Source organism: Urocampus carinirostris, chromosome 20 (genome assembly GCF_059441175.1).
Source record: "Urocampus carinirostris isolate Australia breed hairy pipefish chromosome 20, RoL_Ucar_1.0, whole genome shotgun sequence".
Classification (NCBI taxonomy): domain Eukaryota; kingdom Metazoa; phylum Chordata; class Actinopteri; order Syngnathiformes; family Syngnathidae; genus Urocampus; species Urocampus carinirostris.
Genome location: NC_142368.1, coordinates 19,230,511 through 19,253,706, shown reverse-complemented (window position 1 = coordinate 19,253,706; position 23,196 = coordinate 19,230,511). Strand labels below are relative to the sequence as shown.

General features: G+C 42.0%; 1 protein-coding gene across 1 annotated transcript; it reads left to right on the top strand.

Moving 5' to 3' along the window:
• Positions 1 to 845: 845 nt before the first annotated feature.
• Positions 846 to 21,922, top strand: hadhb (hydroxyacyl-CoA dehydrogenase trifunctional multienzyme complex subunit beta). Its single transcript, XM_088325463.1, has 16 exons — positions 846 to 972; positions 2,640 to 2,712; positions 2,815 to 2,856; positions 5,968 to 6,064; positions 8,125 to 8,169; positions 8,245 to 8,344; positions 8,408 to 8,495; positions 10,736 to 10,923; positions 13,392 to 13,572; positions 16,019 to 16,140; positions 17,639 to 17,718; positions 17,807 to 17,854; positions 20,179 to 20,266; positions 20,362 to 20,436; positions 21,311 to 21,475; positions 21,557 to 21,922. The coding sequence occupies exons 2-16, from the start codon at positions 2,646 to 2,648 to the stop codon at positions 21,590 to 21,592; spliced, it is 1,422 nt and encodes a 473-aa protein (XP_088181589.1). The 5' UTR covers positions 846 to 972; positions 2,640 to 2,645; the 3' UTR covers positions 21,593 to 21,922.
• The last annotated feature ends 1,274 nt before the right edge of the window (positions 21,923 to 23,196 follow it).

The window sequence follows — 23,196 nt, the reverse complement described above, 5'->3', positions numbered from 1 at the left end:
ATAGTTAAGCCGATCTGTTTTTTTTTATCCAAGGAAAAGAGGTTTTGGAAAATGCAGTTAAGTTTGGGGGTGCTTGGGTTGAATTTGGGGGTTCTTGAGCACCCCCCAGCCGGGTTGAATGCTTCTATATGAAAGCACACGTCTGTAAGCAGCTCAGAGGAAAAAGCAATGTGAGGAAGTTGATCAAAGTTTGGAAATGTTGAATAAGTTGTGATTAAGGACTACACAAATAAAAATGACTTGAAAAAAATATTATCAACATCACATGATTTCCGCATATCTTTCGGCCAACAGAGAAGGTCTTGCAGGCCCTCACGGCCCGCCATTTGTCGAAAGACGAAACTCGCTTGACAGGAATAAAAACATGTATCCATTTTAAAACAGTAAGTACGCCTTTGTCGAATACACAGTGTAACAATAGCACCACCTTGCGTCATTTCTGGTTTTTGTTGCCGAGATGACATTTGAGTGAATGTTCACTTCGGCTCCCCCCTACTCGACCGTTGCCAGAAAGAAACCAAGTGTTGTATTCAAACCAGTCGTTTAAAATATTTGTATGTGCGTCACACACAAAAGAGGCATTTTGTGTTTTAAAAACTAAAAAAGCAGTCATCCCTGCAGTACCAAAGTCAGAAGGGGACATTCGAATTACGAACTGAAGGGGGCGCCATCGATTTTGGCAGGCAATTGACTTAAAGACTTCAAGGAGACAAAAAAAAATCACTATTATATAATAAACCTGCAGTAAAATAATTCGTCACCAATGACTAATAAAATAATTATATTTCCTTTATTTAAGATAAAATAAAATGTGTTTCATTTTATTTTCCCAAACTGTACATCAAGGCATATTTACGGTTACCTAAAAAGAAACCTTGGGTCCTACACAGATGGGTTTGGTAGTCCATCAGCGCCGGGACACATAACTCAAGCCTTTGACAGAGGTTTAAAACACGTTGAAGTACCGCACAGGTAAAACCGCCATTAATTTATGCTATAAATAAACGAATTCACTTTGAATGTACGGATCTATGTATTCTTTCATCTATTAAACGAATGAATTTAAAATTCTCCATTAAAGAAAGCAGCGCCGCGAGCAAGTAAGCTAGCTTGCGTTTCCAATGGCAAATCGCATTTCTGTGATAGTTACAAAATATATATTTTTTTAATTTTGCGCTTTATCTTTTAATCTTTCTACGAATTTACTCAACTAAAATATCTATGTATATTTTACCCGGTTTGGTTTAAAAGTTCTCAAATGAGCAATTCTAGGTGAAAGGTCACAACTGGGGTTGGGTTGACTGGGTGACCGTCAATGTAATGTCATTTATTTATCTTTTAAACTTAATATTGTCTTAATGTGTTTGTTTAACTACAGGCTCTACGAGTTTTCTAAATTTAAATTAATGTTTTCCCAAGAGAGAGAAAACAAACGTCACCCGGGTCTCCTTTCTACAAAAGCAAATAAATGTGGGGATTTGCATAGTTTTCAACCACATCGTCATTTTTGTTTTTAAAATGTTTTTTTCAAAGGCTTCATATGATGTGTTGGGGGATAAGGGCATTTTTTTTGTCAAGGTCCCCTTCAAATTTCTAATGTTTTCTCGTAAGTAATGACTGACAAACGTGATATATATTGTTATTGTGCAAACAATTTAGAACACAATTGAAATATGAAGTCAAGTCATGTTTGTTTTTATAGCACTTGATCATAAGGAAATTCAAATGGTTGCACTGACGATAGACTATTATGACACCATCACCATGTTTATTTGTGACACCCTTAATCATGAAGAGTCTCAAAGATCTGCACAGACCACGGATTATTGCAAACTACAAACTATTATGACACCATCCCCTGATCAAAAACCTACATGAGGGCAAGGAAAACCTCAAAAACCTCAGTCAAGTCATGTTTATTCGTATAGCCCTTATTCACAAAGAGTGTCAAAGAGCTGCACAGACCACAAATTATTGCAAACTACAGACGATTATGACACCATCCCCTGATCTAAGACCTACACGAGGGCAAGGACAAACTCAAAAACCTCGGTCAAGTCACGTTAATTTGTGACGATCTTGATATTTTTGCCAAGCCTTTCACAAAGTTTTTGGCTTTTGAGGGTACCTTAAAAGCAAGATGGCAGACAATCATGGCAGCTCCCTTTAAGTGATCCTCATGTTATGTTAATTAAATGCAATTCTGCTGACTTAGGAGACTTAAAAAAACATTGCACCTTTGTATGATAGTTCATCTATTCTTGCTTATGCACAGCTTTTCATAAGTTTCCTGGTAAGTGTTAAATTAATCTATAATTGACTTTTACCTTTTTTAAAGCCTGCACGGTAATCTCTCGCTATCACCTGGTTTACTTCTTTGCAGATTTGCATTGTGTTCTGCATTCTGTTTGGATAAATTGTTTCCTCACTATTATTTGATGAAAAAATAGAAGCTTATACAATAGATTTGTTAAACAAATGTTTGAACCCATAAAAAGGGTTCGTTTGTTCATATGAGTGTATAATAAAGTATACGTATTAACGAGGGATTATCGTAGCTGTTTTGACATTCCTCAAAATGTCAATCCTGTCTACCACCCAGTCATCCATTTTTCTGACTCGCCCATCTTGCCTTGCAGAACAATATGGCGTCCATGCTCTTAAAGTCAATGCGGAAATCCCCTGTCAGCCCCTCTTGGGCTGTGCGGTATGGTAAGCCAGTGGTTTTTATATTTGTTATGAACAGTAAATGTTTGGCGCACAATTTATTTGAAATTCTAGCTGCTTATCATGCAAAATGTGTTTGTGTTCCAGCTGCACGATCCCTCAGCGTGACAACTCGGCTGCAGGCCCAAGGTAAGAACCCCTGGCTTAGTTGCTTGAACAACGCGAGTACCGTATTTATTTGTGTATCACGCGCTTTTTTTTTCAATTTAACAAAACGTATACGTGAGGGTCATTCGGTCATGCATTACCATTTTTGTGCGAGTATCAATCAGTCCGAAATATCCCCTATCATAATCAGAAAAAAATAAATGCAAGCACATCGCTCAACCTATAAGATTCAAGTGATTCAAAATTGTCCTGACCATAAAATACAGATGTCATTTTCTTTACCACCTCGATGTACAGTGTTTAGAGGAAGTTCAAATTTGAAAAGGGAGTTCCAAACAGAATATATCCATCCATCCATTATCTGCACCGCTTATCCTCAGTAAGGTCGCGGGGAGCCTGGAGCCCATCCCAGACATCTTCAGGCAGTGGGCAGGGGAAACCCTGAACTGGTTGCCAGCCAGTCGCAGGGCACACAGGGACAGACAAGTCGCTTGCTCATTCACACCTAGGGGCAATTACTCACTCGCTCATCCACACCTAGTGACAATTTGGTCAGGCAATAAACCTAACATGCAATGTTTTTTGGAATGTGGGAGGAAACCGGAGTGCCCGGAGGAAACTCGCGCAAGCACGGGGAGAACATGCAAACTCCACACAGGAGGTTCAATCTCATGACCTCAGAACTGTGCCGCACATCCGCTAACCAATGCGCCGCCGTGCTGCTGAAACAGAATATAATAATTATTTATAATCGACAAAAAGGAAAGCCATTTTATCTGTCGAGGAAAGTTCGTTGTGCTGTGGCTCACAACCAATAAGTTATTGTCCTGCAGTTGGGGTGGGTGGCTGATGGACTTGACAGCACTGGGGGGAAGAAAACAGTCTCTCAGTCCGTTAGTGGTGGTGTGGATTTTCCTGTATCGTTTTCCTAAACGATACAAGGTCTGTGGGCCGGGATCCCTGGCGATGGCATTTGCTCTCCTCTTGATGAGGCCCGCATATATGTTTCCAAGTCAGGCAGGGGGACGGCCCACGATGCCCCGTGCAGTCCTTACCACCCCACCAGTTGTTTCCTCTTCTGTACTGAGCAGATACTGCACGGTCACGTCGAGGCAGAGATGCTTTCGATTGTCGCTCTGTAAAAGTTGAAAAGTGGTCGAGGGGAGAGACCAGCCCGTTTTAAGTTTCCTGAGGAAGAAGATTCTTTGCTGTGCCTTCACCGGGTGACAAATGTTGGTAAGAGAAATCGGATGTTATGTGGAGGCCCATGATCTTGATGTTGACCACTCGCGCCAACACTTCTCCGTCCAAGGGGGGGGGCACAGTCCGTCTTTCTGGACCTCCTGAAGTCCACGATGAACTCTTGGTCTTCTTAGTGTTCAGCACCAGGTTGTTTGGTGCACACCACCGTGAGAGCATTTGTACCCTCTCTCTGTGTTGGGTCTTATTGTTGCCTGAGATGAAACCCACCCCTGCAATCTCTGTTGCGAATTTTACGATTGTATCAGTGGGATGGATGGCTGCACAGTCGTGAATAAATATGGTGAAGAGGGCTGGGCTGAGCACACACCCCTGTGGCATGCCTGTTCCGAGGACCAGGGGGCTTGATGTCATCTTCCCAATTCTTACCAGCTTGGTGAAAAGTCACTTATCCAGCAACACAATGGCGCAGGCAGACCCACTGTGTGTAGTTTCAGCGCAAGCTTGTCTGGGATGACCGTTTTGAAAGCTCAGATGAAGTCCAAAAAACAGCAGCCTGGCATATGTGTTAGGCTGCTGCAGATGGGTCACGGTGTTGTGCAGGGAGATGGACACAGCATCCTCCAGGGACCGATTCTTCCCATAGGCAAACTGGAGGCTGTCGAGGTATGTGAGGATGAAGTCTCTGATGTACTTGAGAAGAATCCGCTCGGAGCATTTCATTATCACTGGGGTCAAATGGACAGGCCTCTGATCATTAAGAAAGACGGGGATTTTTTTCATTCTTGGGATTATACTGGAAAATTTGAAACTCACTGGAACCTTGGACAGCTCCAAGGAGAAGTTGAAGATGTTTAGGAACACATCTGCTAGCTGGTCAGTGCATCTTCTCAGAGTTCAACCTGACGCCTTGTCCGGTCCTGCTGTTTTGCGGGTGTTGATCCTCTTCCAAGTGGATGTCACCTGATGCCACTGCAGGACAGGGGACAAAGAAGCCATTTAGTTTGTCAGGCAGGGTGGAGTCATGCCTGACAAGTTGGGGCATCATCTTGTAGTCTGTCATGGACCTGATGTCTTTCCACATGTTCTGGGAGTTAGGGTTGAAATGGTCCTTACACTGGAGCTTGGAGAACAGCGTTCGATCAGAACTAAACATATGACAGTAAAGATGGCGTATACTCCTCCAGGTCTGCTTAACACATCCAGTCTATTTTTAGTAACAATATCCAAATCCCTTGCGTGGAAGTTTTATAATAAATACAGGAATTCCCAATGACTCATGTGGTCAGGCGAGACACCTCATTTCTTTCCCCGCTTGGCACACACAGAACTTGAGTCAAGCATTGCTGTTTTGCGCAATATCTAGTTATAAAGTTTCAATTCAGTATTCTCCATATTTTTAGTTATACAGTGGTCAAGTTTGATGGCAACACGAGCTGCACGTTCTGCACATGACCCCTTTCATGCTGAAAATCACAGAAATCGGACAGCTAGATGAAAATTCACTGTACCAAAGACTGGAGTGAAAGCAGTTTTAGACCTGAACCAACTCACCACACTATACAAACTTAAGTGGGAGCCTTATTTCTTGTACTGGTTTGAAATGAATAAAAATAATACAAAATGAGTTTAAGCAGTGTATGGACAATAATATTAGACTACACTGGATCAAACTACGAAGCTGAGAGTATATACTTTATTGGCCTTTAGCGGCCAGAGGAAGCATTTAGTTTGCATTCATTTTAAAAATCACAACTTTTGATAGAAATTACCAAAAGATTTGAACTCATGAGCGTTTGAACTCATGACCTCAGAACCGTCGCACACACGTTAATCACTTCATCACCGTGCTGGCCACACGGATAAATATTGTAACTGATTTTGTACTTGATCCCTGACCTTTTTCTGTTTTTTTTATTTTTTGTTATCTAGCTCAGACCAAAAGCAAAAAGACTTTAGCCCGTCCTGGCGTGAAGAACATCGTACTGGTGGAAGGAGTACGGACCCCCTTCCTGATGTCTGGAACTACGTACGTCTCCTACTCTTGTTGGATTTAGATTCTGGTTTATTGGTGTCAAGATTTTCCAATATTACATTTTCTCTTTATACTCTTTGACCTGTTGCCCTCTGGTAGGCGCTACAGGTCCCTCAACCCATCTTGTCTTCGGGTCAAAATGACCCGTCACTGTGTTAAAAAGGCCCCTAAAATCCCTTAAATTGTATATTTTTTAGCTTTAAGTTTTATGAATTTTCAACAGCGGACACAATCAGGGACAATTAACGGCCAATTAACCTGACATCCTTTTTTTATGAACGTGGGAGGAAACCACAAGCACAAGGAGAGCATGCAAACTCCGCACAGGAAGGTTGGTAACTGGGTTCAATCCCATGACCTCAGAACTGTGCCGCAGAAGCGCTAACTACTCATCCGCCTTGCCGCCCTGAGTCCGATTTTAATTGCTACATTTATTTTTCATGTAACGAGACGCTAAAGGCTAGCGGCCGCTATCATTCCCACTTTGTTTGAATACAAAGACATTAACTCTTCATGTCCCGGCTGTTAGAATGGTGAGTTGTGTCAGTAAATCCCAGTCACGCCCACCCAATACACACTCATACAACTCGCAGTGGGCTCTCTCCGACCACAACGCTCAATACCTCGATATCAATGACAATAAACACAATTCGATTGAGCGAAGGGTCTTTGTATTTCTATTATCCTTTTTCGGCAACAACTAATCGTGGCTGCCCTACACTGCACACAGACTTGCGGAAGGACTATCATTTTCAGCTTGATTTGATCGCATGATCTCAGAACTGTGAAGTAAACGCGCTAACCACTCATCTGTCGTGCCGCTCCTAACCTAAACAATTGGGCAAAACTGAAAATGTATATCTTGCGACCTATTTTTTAATTTTTTTTCTTGCTGCTATTGTTGGACTACTTTTCATGGTGCACTCTTCTATCATCACATTAATTATAACTTGGACCAGTTGTTATGCTACATTGTAATTATTCTTATTATGTATCTATTAAGTATGTGCTAACAATGCCCAACTGAGTTCAAAGAGGCTTTATATTTCATTGCACCTTTCTGCTTTTATCTTACTTGTATCAGGCTCGTTCAGGGCGGAACAAACCCTCATTCAAGCGCGTCTAAGAAATGCACGCAAATCATATGTTACTCGGGCACCATCTCCTGGCTTGATGTCACGATTGCAGCCTTAAGTTTTTAAATGTCGCACATCACCTTCAGAGTCTTATGTGTTTTACCTGGAGCACCATGTCTAGATAGATAGATACTTTATTCATCCCTGTAGGGAAATTGACACTTCCAGCAGTATCCTTTTGTTGTTTATTAACAGATTACCAGGATGGCCTCGGGTGCTGTGTTGTAGTTTAGCAACTATGGAGTGGACAACGTCACACGCTAGGCCAAAAGTTCGACGTCCCTGCAGCAGATGGAAATCTTTGTGCCCAGGGTTACACCACCTCGTGTTCACGTAGATAGCGGGTCCACCTCCTCCCTGCTTCCCGCAGGCTTTTGTGTCTCTGTCTGCCCTAACAGCGCTCCACGTTAGCGTCCGGGATGCTAGACGTGAGCCACGTTTCCGTAAAACACAGCAAACTGCACTCCCTGTACGCTTTGATGTTTTTCACCAGCTCAGCCAGTTTGTCTGTCTTATTTGGTAGAGAGTTCACATTTCCCATGATTACGGACGGTACCGAAGGCTTATAACGCCGCTAGCCACTTAGCCTTCACCTTAGCTCCGGCTCTGCATCCACAATAGGGCTTCCTCATCACGCCGGCGCGAGAATTCTTCAGGGCAAGGAGTTGATTCCTCGAATAAACGCATGTTTGTGCATTAAAACCCATAAGGATAGAAAGTAATCTAAAGTGTAGTTGTTAAACGGGACGAAAAACACCGAAGATAGAAGCAGAAAGAATAAATCACAAAAAGAGCGAAATAACACGGAGCTGCTGGAAAGGCTGCCGGTCGCGGCGGCGCCTATGATGTCTATAATGTCTAATCTCGTTGCATACAATGTCGATATCAATGACAATAAAGGCTATTCTATTCTTTTAGCTATGCCGATCTGATGCCCCATGACTTGGCCCGAGCTGCTTTACAGTAAGTCTGTTTCCTGTGACATTTCCTGTGTTTTACTGCTGTTATTTTACTCTGGGGATATGCGGTTTTCTACAGAGGTCTCCTGCATAAAACGGGCCTGCCCAAAGACGCCGTGGACTACATCATCTATGGGACAGTCATCCAGGAGGTCAAGACGAGCAACGTTGCCAGAGAGGTAGGAACATTTGGACGTAAACCCGCTTTCCGACGCGGCATTGTTGACTACTGTCCTTTTCAGGCAGCTCTAGGTGCCGGATTTTCAGACAAGATCCCCGCTCACACTGTCACCATGGCCTGCATCTCCTCCAATCAGGCGATGACTTCAGGTATCCAATTGATTTGAACACTTTAATAAAGGCTCAAGTTCTGTGATGTACTAAAAAAACATTTCTCAAAATAATATGCTCTATAAAGATAAATGAAGTGAAGTTTAACTTACTTTTGGAAGATGGGCTTCAAGAGTTAGGCGACATTCTCCTCCGTGGTAGAAAGTGGCCAGAAAAAAGCGTTCCAACCGATTTCTCAACCGCATCCAGCTTTCTTATTCCACCTTCATTTCAAATGAAACGTCGAGCCTCTTCTTTACAATTTACACCAACAATATTGAATGGATGCACGAGATAATAAACAGTTACAAGCGTGCTAGAGATACAGTGCAGTGTGTGTACGCACAAACCAGGAAGTAGAAGCCAGATTTCTTCTTCGGGGTGGATGCTGGGTGAGCTCTCACAGCGTCACACGCCGGTAGTGGTGGGAAGAAGAACTACAGCAATGTCCTGTACTCTGAAAAAGGTGCACACAATACAAAATCTAACTTACGACAATGTCCGGATATTTTTCGACATTCCCAATTATTATTTTTTTTTTTTCATAAATTGAATGGTCGGAAGTAGGGGGAGTGTAGTTGCGAAACCGTGAAATGTAAATCACAGGGAGAGATTAAGATGCATCACATTTTAAAAATCACCCATTCTTTCATATATAGGGTGCACCGGACTATGATGTATGGAGTTAAAACTTGTGTAAGGACTATGGTTGCATAAACCTAAAAAGTGCCATATTTTTGCATCGATTGATCAGTCGGACTATATCACTGGTCACAACTGCAAAACACTGGATGCAACGGGAATCAAACTCAGATCGCGGCATGGAGTGCGCTTTATCTTATCCACTGAACCACCTAGGATACAGACAACTCATGAAAATGCATTAGTTTTTATCTAATCACCATTCTAGTTATTTCACAGTACCAAATTGTTCATGTTTTTACTGGGCTGGGCCGCAAGAATATTGTCTGACATCAAACCAGTCACTGGTACAGCCTACTCGGAAAGTCGCAAGAGATTCTGAACAAAATGACGACAAGGACATTGTGGGAGGTAATTCGGTCGTTTGGAATGACATTGTCGGAAATGATTTTGCTTGTCCTGAAAGATATAATTAAACGCATGGTTGCACGTATTCAAAATATTTGTAATTTCATTGTTTCCCATAGAATTTAGTGGGGGTCTGGGTGTGTGCCCAGGGCGCGCCTATGTGTGTATTTGGGCAATGCGGGGGCCACGCCCTCAAGCAATTTGAAATTTGAAAAAAATATTGGGAAAGCGTATAAGTTGACAGGTCTTGTAAAGGGCAGTGATGGGGATTCTGGTTCTTTTTAGAGAACCGGCTCAGCTCCTAAATGGCTTTTCAGATTTTTCTTGTTACCATAACTGGAATTACCACCATCTCCTGTCAAGGTGTTATAAAACACTCAGTTATTTCGTGCTTTTTTTTTTTTTTTTTTTTTTTTTTTTTTTACATTTTGCCATGGTAAATGCCCGCAACCTACTTTTGGGTCTCTACCCACCAGTTGAGAAACACTGGTCTTGTGAATAGGATCCGGCGCTATCCCAATCGGGATCCAGGTTCGATTTCAGTTGCATTCAATGTTATGCAATTATTAAGAACCATCCATGTCTCTACAAGTCTGGTTGTCAGGATTCGGTGATCCCGAGTCCTCCTAAAATGTACTTACTGATCATTTATTGTGCAAATATGGTAACACATCTCCAGTTTTGCCCACATTTGAGGCGCACGTTCACATTTCTGGCTAATTTGGGGTTTTTTGGCTGCGCCTTATTGTGGGGTCTAAATCGACCTCTTACATGTTGTGGAGGGGGGCTTCTCCTCCACCAAACTGCATTTATTTAGGCAGAACAAACACAGAGAAAGAAAGAAACACCCCTTTGGGCGGTACCAATATTTGAAACAGAAACGAGATACCATCTGGTTTAGAGATACACACTTTTGGAGAAGTACCCTAAGCCCACCTTACACTTATATTCCGGAAAATCCAATATGATGTATCTCTGTTTCGTGTGTGTGGGTGCATCACTGTTGCCTTGTGGGGGATGTAGTATAGGTGCTTGTAAAATATATATGCTAATAATGACTAAAGATCATCTCATTGGTTGTAGAACATCTGTGGGCTGGAAGTGTCCCGCGGGCTTTGACTTTTGACGTGTGTGCCTAACAATTTTTCTTGCCCAGCTGACCCATGAATGTATCGATTGATCGTTGATAGCGATTGGCCTGATTGCTGCCGGGCAGTGCGACGCGGTGGTGGCAGGCGGAGTGGAGTTCATGTCGGACGTCCCCATCCGTCACAGCCGCAAGATGAGGAAGACCATGCTGTCACTCAACAAGGCCAAGACCCTTGGCCAGAGGCTCGGTTTGATCGGCAGCATCCGTCTGGCACACCTCACACCAGAAGTACGTGTTTGACGGTATTTGGTGCAATGAAATGAGAAATCCTGAAATCGATTTCTACCGTACCTTCATTATTTCGTTTGACTGAACAACATTAAGGCCCCGTTAGCGTATAGTCCCCTTCCTTTGTTTGTAAACAAGTGTAACGTAGCCGTGCTGTGCGCGTACTGTTAAGGCAGAATGTTGGGATTCATGTCAGTTTATACCAGCTGATACAGAAAAAGATTGTAGATGGTAACATCTCAAATAAGCAGAAAGAAAGTGCAGGCGGCAAGATAGCGACTTTTTTTAGTGATAAAAAATGCTAAACGGTCAGCTTTTATATAGCGCTTTTCAAGTCAATGAAGACCTCCCAGAGCGCTTTACAATGTGCTTCACACTTACCCGTTCACACACACACTCACACACTGATAGGGAGTCAGCCATGCAAGGCGCCTACCTGCTTATTGGTGGCATTAGGGATTCAGTGTCTTGCCCAAGGACACTTCGACATATAACATGCCCTCTACCTGATCCTGTTCTGTTCCAATTGTGTTGGGCAAGAACACAACTAGTTTTATTGTGATCTACTGGGTTTTATTGCCCATTTGTCACGATATTATTGAATCCCAAGAAATTAGTGATAAGGGGAAGTGGAAAACAGTGACAACGATCGAGACAAAAAAGGGAATGATTGCCAAATTTGAGGATAATGTACAACTGTCTGCCATTAAGGTTCAATACATTTTTCAAATTATTTTACTTTCTACCAGTAGATTATTCCTCATTACCTACATATTTAAATAATTGTCATTGTTTTGCTTTACTCATATGTGATATTTGTATATTTACACATTTTAGCTACATTTTGTGTATTTATAGCTGTGTAGGTACATATATAGTAATATTTTGGGTATTTATAGATGTTTAAGTCGACATTTTATTCATATTATGAGTATTTATGTTTGCTTAGTTCAGGCTTCATTCATAAATATGGGTATTTATAGTTGTTTAAGTACACTTTACATCATATCTTAAGTATGTATTGTTTAAGTTCACATTTTGTAGTTAAGGGATCCAACCAACTGGAATCTATCAGACATTTAGGGTTGTCAAAGTGTGATGTAGCCGAGCTGTGCACGTATTGTTAGGGCAGGATATACAATGTTGGTCCATATTGGTTGAGTAACGGGTAAAATACCTCTTTATGCCAGCAAGTTGAATGGACGAGTGGCTCAGGTGAACAGGTCATACTGTATGTATAGTAGCTTATAGTAGCACACACAAGTTAAACTTAGCAGAATTGACTATACTTGGCTTGCACCCACCTTAAATACACCGTTAGTGTTGGTGGAATCAATCAATATAGCGTATTAAATCTATCCATCCATTATCTGCTCCACACTTTGGGCTGCGCGCTAACCACCCAGCCGCCGCGCAGCTTATTTAATACTGTATATATCATTCACAATTTTAGCAATGTTATTTGTTATAGTTTTTTTGTTTGTAATTGAAATATGCAATAAGATTTGACATGCCACTCAAATAATATGCTCTATAAAGATGAATAAAGTGAAGTTTAACTGGAAGATCGGCTTCGAGAGGTCCTCCTCCCTGGTAAAAAGTGGCCGAAATAAGTGTTCGACCATTTTCTCAACCGCATCAAGCTTTCTTATTCCACTTTCATTTTAAATGAAACGGCTCGCCACTTTACACCAACCATATTGCATGGATGCAGGAGATATTAAACAATAAAAATGTCAAAGTTCTTAGCGCGCTGGTGATACAGTACAAACATTTTTTACACAAGAACTGGGAAGAGGAAGCGGATTTTTTTTTACTTCCGGGTGGATGCTGGGTGAGCTCTTACAGCGCCACACGCTGGTAGTGGCGGAAAGAAGCACTACAGTACTGTCCTGTACTCGAAAATAGGTGCACACAATACAAAATCTAACTTACAGCAATGTCCTGATATTTTTTCGTCATCCCGAATTTTTTTTTCGTATCTACCGTTTTTCGTAAGTTAAATGATAGTAAGTATATATATTTTCACTGTTTTGCCCGCTTGTTCAGGGTTGTGATTGCCCTGGGGAGGAAACTGTCTCTGAGCCTGTTAGTGCTTGTTTTAAGGGACCTGTAGCTCCTACCAGAGGGCAACAGGTCAAAGCGACAGTGGCGGAGTAAGAAGAGTCCTTTATATTGTTGATTGCGGTATCCAACAATGTCCACCAGACTGGGCAGAGAGCAGCCAATGGTCTTCGGGGCTGTGTTGATTACAGTGCTTTTGAAAAGGCCTGTTTGCAAATGATTTGTGTTTCCTTACTCCCAACAGTATGTTTTTAGAATTTGCGGCTTCAAAAGCGCAACTCAACATCCAAATCGTCCCTCGCTCCATTCAAACTCTTACTCCTTATCCACATTATTTGTGCATTGAACAAGACGCCCGGAATTGCAATCCATTCTAACGTCGCGCTCTGTCTTTGTGCCGGAAGCTACCCGCTGTCGCCGAGTTCTCCACGGCCGAAACGATGGGACACAGCGCAGATCGCTTGGCAGCTGCTTTCGGAGTGTCCAGAGCAGAGCAGGACGAGTTTGCTCTGCGATCGCATTCTCTCGCCAAGAAAGCCCAAGATGCTGGTTTGCTACAGGATGTCATCTCCTTTAAAGTGCCGGGTAAATATTTCCTCACTTTGCACGGCGATGCTGTGAAATGAAACGTTCTGTTGTTTTTAAATGGAGCCCATGCTCTCATTTTTGTGTGAATCTCCTAAATGGCCACAAGAGGCCACAATAACCCTAGGAAAGAGGTAATTGGGTTCCACGAAATCTTCAGTATTTGTTCATACTGAGAATTGACACGACTTTCACTTGAATAATACATACCTGTTGCGCTCCAGGGCTCCACGCCCTTACAAACAGTCGTATTTTCCCTTACAAAATAATCTTACACCATATATTTTTTTCAAACGTGTTTATTTATGTACATGTTATATTGTACATGAATTTCGTTATATCATATATATTGTTAATGAATATTTTCTTGTGAGATATATAATTGCTCGACATGAATGATGTTTATTATAAAAAAAGTTAAAAAATTCAGTAGCTTGGACGTTCACTGTAGAAGGAAAAAATACATGCAAATATAATTAAGTAGAATAATACATTTTCTTATTCAAATTATAAATTCATTTTCTGCATTAAATTATTGTCGGTAATATACTGATTAAAGGGATAACCACAAACCTGTCTTTTTTTCATTTTCTCCTTTGATTCTTCTTTTTTTCTTAACTTCTTTATACAACATAATAATTTGTAATATAATGCATCAAGGGCAGCACGGCGGCGCAGTGGTTAGCGCTTGTGCGGCACAGTTCATGTCATGGGAACCTGTCGTGGGTTCAAATCCAGCTCCAGACTTCCTGTGCGGAGTTTGTATGTTCTCCCCGTGCTTGCGTGGGTTTCCTCCGGGCACTCCGGTTTCCTCCCACGTTCCAAAAACATGCATGTCAGGTGAATTGGCCGGTCCAAAATTGTCCCTAGGTGTGAATGAGCGAATGAGTTGTCTGTCCCTGTGTGCCCTGCGATTGGCTGGCAACCAGTTCAGGGTGTCCCCTGCCCACTGCCCGGAGATGACTGGGATGGGCTCCAGCCCCCCCGCGACCCTAATGAGGATAAGCGGTACGGCTAATGAGATGAGATGAGATATAATGCATCAAGTCAAGTCATTTTTATTTGTATAGCCCTTAATCACAATTAGTCTCTAAGGGCTTCACAAGCTATTACATATAAGAAGTTTAGGTTATTCGTATGCTATAGAGTAGAAGTGAGTTTTAAGCTTAGATTTAAACATTTCCACTGAGGTTGCAGATCGGATCTCAGGGGGAAGAGCATTCCACAACACCGGTGCCCGGATGGAGAGCGCTCTCGAACCAGCGGAACACTTCTTGGAGCAAGTGAGCCGTTTGAGAGCCGGCTCTCTTTAATGAGTTGTGCCGAAAAAGCCGGTTCTCTAAAAAGTGACGGACTTCCTTTCACTACATAACTACCACATGAAATCCGAGGCGGCAGATGCATGCGTACAGTAGCATCAAACCGCTCGCTTCATTTGCAACGAAAGAAAATGATACCGAGATAGAGGCTACTGCGGCGAGCTCGTTTGACTTGATTTGCCGTTTTGTGATAGTCGGTGTATACCGGGGGGTAACCATAATTGACAAACTTGCGTTTTTCCGTAGATTTTTTCGTACGTCGTACACGTCTTAAAATGCATAATAAACGTACATTGTATGGCGAAACGTACAAGTTGACAGATGTGATAATAAACGACTTGCATAAAAAATGTAATTTGTATCTTAAATCATCAGTCATTATTTTTCTAAGATCTATAAACACCTTAGTCAATGTCATGCTGGAAAACTCAGTTTTGCAGCCATTACGCAGCTAAGAAAATCGCGTTCCGTTTGGCAGATCATTTAGTCAATTATTTTTCTTTTGTTAAATTTATTTTTCCTTTTTGAGTAGAGGAAAATATTAAAACTGAGATTGTTTTGGTTGCACTACAGTCCCGGGGTCGCCAACCTTTGGGAGGTGGGTGCTATTTTTTTCATTGTGATTAGCGCAAAGGGCTACCAGCATGATACTCATTTTGAAAACATGTTATTACTATGTTGTAACTGTTATTACCAGGTTGTAATAAATAGAGGTTAAAATGGGCTCAATCGTCTGCCAAACCTCATGCCGTTTAGCAATCCAAGGGGAGTGATTTCATGCGTGTGCTGGTTGTTTTTAAGTCCTTTTTTCAGGATGAAAATGGTGAAAGTAAGAGGGGTAGGGTTAAGGTTACAGTCCAAATGCCAACCCAAACCCCAAACATTATTTGAGCACATCTAAGAAAGACACACACGTGTGTGTGTGTGACAAATGGGCAGCTTGACAAGCTGCAATAATGATTTCAGCCAGAAGATGGCGTCAGCAAGTAGAATATTTTGAAGTCATGGGTACCACGTTTATGGATTTTCTTGATGGGGTTTAAGTTAAAAGTATGGAAATGGTAAATGTACAAAAATAAAAATATCAATGTATTTATCTCCATGATAGTTAAGTTGTGTCCCTGCAGGGCGTGACATTGTCTCAAAGGACAACGGCATCCGTCCATCCTCCAAGGAGCAGATGGCGAAACTGAAACCAGCTTTTGTGAAACCTCACGGCACAGTCACCGCCGCCAACTCCTCTTTCTTGGTAAGACTTCATATCAACGAACTGTTCCAGCTTTTTTGTGTCAAACTCATTTTGGCTGAGGGGCCCACAGGAAAGACGAAGCACTCTTTCAGGGACCACTCAATTCGAGAGAAAGAGACAGAGTGCAGAGAAAAAGAGAGCGTGAAGGAGAGCAATGGAGAGTGTGAGAAAGAGAAAAACGTCAAAAAGAGATGGGAGAAAGAAGACTGATGAGAAAGGGAGCCGGAGATGGAGAGAGAAAGTGAGAGGGGTAGAGAAAGAAAATCAGATAAAGAGTGTGGGGGAGAGAAAGAGGGAAATGGAGAAAACAAGGGGAGATAGTGAAAGATACAAAGAAATAGAAATTGAGAAAAAAGAGAAAAAATACAATGAAAGAGAGAAAAAGAGAAAGTGATAGAAAGGAAAAAAAAATAAACAATGTGAGAGGGTAGGAGAAAATAAAGAAAGAAATTGAGGGAAATAGTGAGTGAACGAGGGGTAAAGAGAAAAGCAAAGGAGATATGGTGAAATATCAAGAGGAAAAATATAGAAAATAAGAGAAATAATAGAAGAGAGGAAAAGAGAACGTCAGATAAAAAGTCTGGGAGAGTGGGAGGGAGGGACAGAGGGAAATGGAGAAAACAAGGGGAGATAGTGAAAGATACAAAGAAGAAGAAATGAAGAAATGGAGAAAAAGAGAAAACTGACAATGAAAGAGAGAAAGAAACAGTGATAGAAAGGAAGAAAAATAAACAATGTGAGAGAGTCGGATAAAATAAAGAAAGAAAATGAGAGGAAAAAAGTGAGTGAAAGAGAAAAGGAGAGGAGAGATGGTGAAAGAGCGAGAGGGAAAATATAGAAAGAGAATGAGAGGAGAGGAAAAGAGAAAGTCAGATCAAAAGTGGGAGAGAGGCTGAGTGAGGGAGGGAGAGACAGAAGAACAGAGGGAAATTGAGAAAGAGAGGAGATGTTGAATGGTACAAAGAAAGAGATCGAGAAATGGAGAAAAAGAGAGAAAAATGACAGTAAAAAAAAGAGAAAGTGATAGAAAGGAAGAAAGAGAAACAACATGAGAGACAAAGGGAAAATAAAGAAAGAAAAAGTGAGCGAAAAAGGGGGGAAGAGAAATAGAGAGGAGAGTGGGGAAAATATAGAAAGAAAAAGAAAATAAGATTGATAAAGAGAAATGAAATAAGAAAGGAGGATAAAAATAGAGGGATGGGGGAAAGAAAGAAAGATAGATGCAAAGAAAGAGAAACATAGAGAGAAAAAAATGAAAGGGAGAAAAAAACGAGGAAAAAAGAAACAGATTGGTGTCAGAGTGGCGTCTGGCTTAGGCGACCCCCAGTGGACATGTTTGAAATCGCAGCTCAGTTTTCGAATTTGTTTCCTTCTGCGCTTCTCTCAGCGTTGTTTCGTAGGTCGGATTTAATCAGTTCGCGGGCCGGATCCTGCCCCCGCGGCCTTATGTTTAACACCTCTGATCTAACTAGTGGATTTTTTTCATGTATGTTTCCAGACTGACGGCGCTTCTGCTGTGCTCATCATGTCGGAAGAAAAAGCTCTGGCAATGGGCTACAAACCCAAAGCCTACCTGAGGTAATTCTGCCCCCTACTGGTTTCATGCCGCAACTTCCTTTTTACGCCTCAAATTTGAAAAGCTCTTCTCTCAAATTTCTCATGACAGAGACTTTGTCTTCGTGTCTCAGGACCCAAAAGATCAGCTGCTCCTGGGGTGAGTCTCACTTGATGATATTCCCTGTGAAATCAATATTTGGTTAATACTTAGCGGAGACACTCCATATCCACATTTGTCACTAGACGACTCCATTACTGGGTACTGCCCAAGACGTTATTCTTTTTTCTCCTGGCACGTGGTAGTGCAAAAAACACAAATATACCAGAATTCACTTACCGTGATTTTAAGTTGTTTCCAGTAATACTAGCTTAAATGTGAGTATATGCATTGAGGGGAATATCTCCATGAGGGCAGAGCCGTCTTGTACTCTACACCATAACTGTATTCAGCTGTACTTTTTAGGTAAATATATTCCCACGCTTCGTAAATTATTGCTGGCTCATTTGGGGGTTATACCGTATTTGTGTAAAACACACACTCCGCATTTTTGATTAGAAACCTGTATAAAAGGGCGTTTTGCTTTTTCTCATCTCAAACTTTGCAGATGGATGCAATGGGAATGGAAACCGGGTCGCTGCAGTGAGAGCACCGAGGTTTTATCCCCTCATCACACTACTTTTAGTCACGGTACCAGAGACTAATGTAGTTTTCAATGACAATAAATCAGAATGTATTCTTCTACTATATTATAAGCATTGTAAGTTGCAAGTTTACTGTCATAGTAACATGTAAAACGCACAATGAATTTGACATTCATCTCTGGTTCTTTGACTAAAGACGGTGTGATGAAGCGATAAAACACGATGCCTTTTTATATGTCATCAATAGAAAATCAGTTCCAGTGGTTGGATTTCGGCACTCTCGCCGCGATTGCCGGGTTCGATTGCCATTACAATGTTTTGCGACGATCCGGGAAAACCTTGTGTACAACGCGCACCCAAACTTTGAGTTTTTTAGGTTAAAACAAAAAAAAGCATGTTATACACTCAGGAATATCGTATGTGACGATGCATTGGCCAACATTCGGATAACATAGTAGACGCTCCCCTACTTACGAACATTCGACTTACGTAAAAGATACGATCATTTTTTTTTCGGGATGTTGAAAAATACTGTAGTGCTTCTTTTTGCCACTACCGGCATGTGGTGCTGTTAGGGCTCAACCCAGCATCCACCCAGAAGAAGAAATCCGGCTTCCTGTTCCTAGTTCGTGTTTAAACCTACTATACTCCATCTCCTGCGTACTAAGATCTTGGACATTTTTATTGTTTAATATCTTGTGCATCCGTTCATTACGGTTGATGTAGAGTGTAAAGAAGAGGCGAGCCGTTTCTTTTGAAATGACAGTGGAATAAGAAAGATTGATGCGGTTGAGATAATGGTTGGATAAAAAAAGTTTAAAAATTAAGTACCTTGGACGTTCACTGTAGAAGGAAAAAATACAATTCAAATTATGAATTCATTTTCTGCATTAAATTATTGTTGGTAATATACTGATTAAAGGGATAACCACAACAAACCTGTCTTTTTTCATAATCTCCTTTTATACTTTTATACTTTTTTTCTTAACTTCTTTACACGACATCATAATTCGTAATATAGTGCATCAAAGCAAATGAGCCGTTTGATAGCCGACTCTCTTTAATGAGTTGAGCCGAAAAAGCCGGTTCTCTAAAAAGAGACGGACTTCCTTTCACTGCATAACTACTACGGAATGATGCATGATGGGAAATCCCCAGGCGGCAGACGCATGCGCACAGTAGCATCAAACCGCTCGCTTCGTTTGCAACGAAAAAAACGATACCAAGATGGAGGCTACCGAGGCGAACTGCTTTAACTTGATTGATTTGCCGTTTCGTGATAGTCGGTGCATACCGGATGGTACCCATAATTGACAAATTTGCAGATTTTTTTGTACGTCGTACACGTCTTAAAATGCATAATAAACGTACTTTGTAAGGCAAAAACGTACAGGTTGACAGGTATGCAAGTGTAAAGAAGAGGCGAAAGTGGAATAAGAAAGCTTGATGCAATTGAGAAAAGGTTGGAACGCTTTTCACCACGGAAGTCGCCTAACTTTTGAAGCGCATCTTCCAAAAGTAAGTTAAACTTCATTTTATTTATCTTTTTAGAGCATATTATTTAATGTAATGTTTATTTTTTCAAACAAAACAATACAGGTTACTTATATAAACCTTAAACATACAAAATATAGCACTGAAGCAACTTACGAACAAATTCAACTTACAATCGTCCGGAACGTATCTCGTTCGTAAGTAGGATAGCGTCTGTACTTCATTATCCGCATTAATTGAGTGACTCGGTCCCTGTTTACGTAAAAATGGTCATTGAGTTCCTGAAGGTGTTCCTTTCTAATGTGTTCTGCAAATTGTGTCATTCATTCTCTCTGACCCTTTCAGGCCCACCTACGCTACACCCAAAGTCTTAGAACGGGCAGGCTTGACCATGAATGACATCGATGTGTTTGAGTTCCATGAGGCATTCGCAGTAAGTTATGGGAATAGGTTATCCGAGTCTCAAGGGCTTAAATATGTCCTAGCAATTTGCTAATGCTTAATGGGTCCTTGATTTGTGCTTCCCAGGGACAGATTATGGCAAACTTGAAGGCTATGGACTCTGATTGGTTCGCCCAGACGTACATGGGCAGGAAAACAAAGGTAAATCTGCTTTTTCTTTTTCTCCCTGGTAGTATCCATTTTGCAGTGGCAGCCTGTGCGGTTGAAACCTAGGCCTTCAGCTCCAGTCTGAATTTGTAATGTCCTATGCGGACGAGGTGGCTCTTGGAAGTGAAATTTCCTGTGTGTGGCGACAGGCGGCTGAGTGATTACCGCTTCCGTGGCACGGTTTTGGGGTCATGGGATCGAATCCTCCTGTGCGGAGTTTGCATGTTCTCCCCGTGTTTGCATGTCAGGTAAATGGGCCGGTCCAAATTGTCCCTAGGTGTGAATGAGCGAGCAAATTGTCTGTCCCTGTGTGCCCTGCGACTGGCTGGCAACCAGTTCAGGGTGTCCCCTGCCTACTGCCCGAAGATAGCTGGGATGGGCGCCAGCGCCCTTGTGACCCTACTGAGGGTAACCAGTGCAGATAATGGATAGAGGGTTTGTGAGGACTCGAGTGGGGTGGACCCCCCGTACGCTTGGTTCTTTGGGTTCGACAGCGCTGGGCGTTGCTCGGGGTGCCTGCAAAGCGCACCGTGTGAGAGGGGGAAGGGGGGATGCGAAAGGCGGGTTTTGGACACACGACATGAAAAGCCCGTCTTATTTTAAAGAAATCAAAGTCAAACAATACTGTATAAACAGACAAAGAAGTACAATGACGGTTTGATAATCGCTCTGGTCGATTTACGCCCCCTAGCCAATGATAGTTTGTGAAACCCATGATGTTTCTCAACCCCAACTCTGAATCTGATTGACCAAACTATCAGCTTTCTCAGAGACTGATTTTACAGGACACAGCCTTCAGGATTCTTTGTGAAGACCTCCGGGTGGATATCTGTACATAGCAGCAACTAATGGCTGAAATTCTTTAAAGGTTGGTACTCCCCCCATGGAGAAGTTCAACAACTGGGGAGGCTCGCTGTCCTTGGGTCACCCGTTCGGTGCCACGGGTTGCAGGTTGGTCACCACGGTCGCTCACAGACTGCAGAAAGAAGGAGGACAGTTTGGACTTGTGGCGGCGTGTGCTGCCGGAGGACAGGTAAGTCCCTAAAACTCCGGGTAAGTCCTTAGAACGTTCTTTTCTCAAAATTCACATTTGTATGGGTTTCTCTTGTTTCAGGGTCACGGGATGGTGATTGAAGCCTACCCCCAGTAAAATAAGAACTAAAAAAACACAAACCATATTGGAATAAATCCTTACCGATACTACTAAACAGCATCAGGTTTATCGCCGGTGCAGTACACTTACAGCCCAAGTGTTTATATTTGCACCAATTTGCCTTGGAGAGACAAGCTAAACTATCAAAAACAAATCTATTGTATTTAAACATGCTAAAGCTGTTTTTTTTTACCACCTGTTTGAATTCAAGGATGTCACAGTAGAATGTACATTTGTTTTTGTAAACTGCATGGTTACTAACGGGTTTGTAGAAACGTTTAAGCATACTGTCATCTGCTTTTACTTAGAATAAAGATTTCTAAGTGATTTGAGTCCATCATGGGAATTTTTTTCACAAATCCTTAAGGTTAGGGTTGGTACAGTAGCTTGAAATCGTCTAAAATGCTAGAATTTTAGCGTTGTGTTCCCAAGGTCAGGAAAATGTTTGGATTTTGGGCGAAGTGCTTGAAATTGTTGCCATTGCCATGATTCTTAGATACCTGACTCTTACAGTGAGGCAGGCCTCCAAATCTCCAGTTTAGTGTCATTTGCGTAACAATGGAAACTGATATTATACTTGCCAATATTATCACCTAATGGAAGCATGTAAATGTTAAAAAGAAGGGGGCCAAGTACTGAACCCTGCGGAACACCACAGGTACCTCATCAACGGGGATGTCATTTCGCCATATTTAACACAGTGCGTCCTATCTGAGAGGTAGTATCTGAACCATAAGAGGACCGTTCCTGAGAGACCAATCCATTTTTCCAACCGTTCTAATAAAATATTATGGTCCACAGTGTCAAAGGCAGCACTAAGGTCCAGCAGCAGCAAGAGTGATGAAGCGCCCAAGTCCAATGCCAGTAATAATAATAATACATTGTATTTTGAAGCGGCTTTCAGGACACCCAAGTTCGCTGTAGACAGAGTACCAAACAACAATAAAGTAAGAATAAAACAAGCGAGTAATTGATAGCAAATAAAAACACAGTAGTTAAAAAGGGGCAGTATGTGAGGCAGATGACTAACAAAAGGCAAGTCTGAAGAGGTGAGTTTTAAGTCCGGATTTGAAGGTGGACAGGGTGGCGGAATTCTGGAGGTCAGGCGGAAGTTGAGTTACAGGCCTGGGGGGCAGAGCGACTGAAAGCTCTGCTCCCTATGGATCCGAGGCGGCCAGGGGGTATAGTGAGATGGAGGAAGGAGAGTGATCTGAGGGTGCAGTGTAGTGCAACTAAAAAGCACAAGGCCGAATACAAACTATGGAGACTTAAAGTGAGCAAACCACGCTACATTTTGGGGCGGCAGTAGCTCAGGAGGTAGAGCGCTCGTCTTGGGATCAAGGGATCCCAGTTCGAATCCCGGCTCGTCCGTGTTACATGTCGAAGTGTCCTTGGGTAAGACACTGAACCCTTAATACCCCCAATAAGCAGGTTAGCGCCTTACATGGCCGCAAGGCCGCTATTGGGAAATGTGGAGCACATTGTAAAGCGCTTTGGGAAGTCATTGACTTGAAAAGCGCTAAATAAATGCAGATCATTTCAAATAAATTCAGATCATTTCATTTTCGCATCCTTTTGCTCTTTTTTTCACATTTTTTTAC

What these genes read in the sequence shown, in the direction of transcription:
- hadhb (XM_088325463.1), top strand. Translation starts at nt 2,646, where the DNA reads ATGGCGTCCATGCTCTTAAAGTCAATGCGGAAATCCCCTGTCAGCCCC. An exon ending in CGAGCAACGTTGCCAGAGAG is followed by an intron (nt 8,345 to 8,407) that starts GTAGGAACATTT and finishes TGTCCTTTTCAG; the next exon opens with GCAGCTCTAGGTGCCGGATT. An exon ending in AAACCCAAAGCCTACCTGAG is followed by an intron (nt 17,719 to 17,806) that starts GTAATTCTGCCC and finishes TTCTCATGACAG; the next exon opens with AGACTTTGTCTTCGTGTCTC.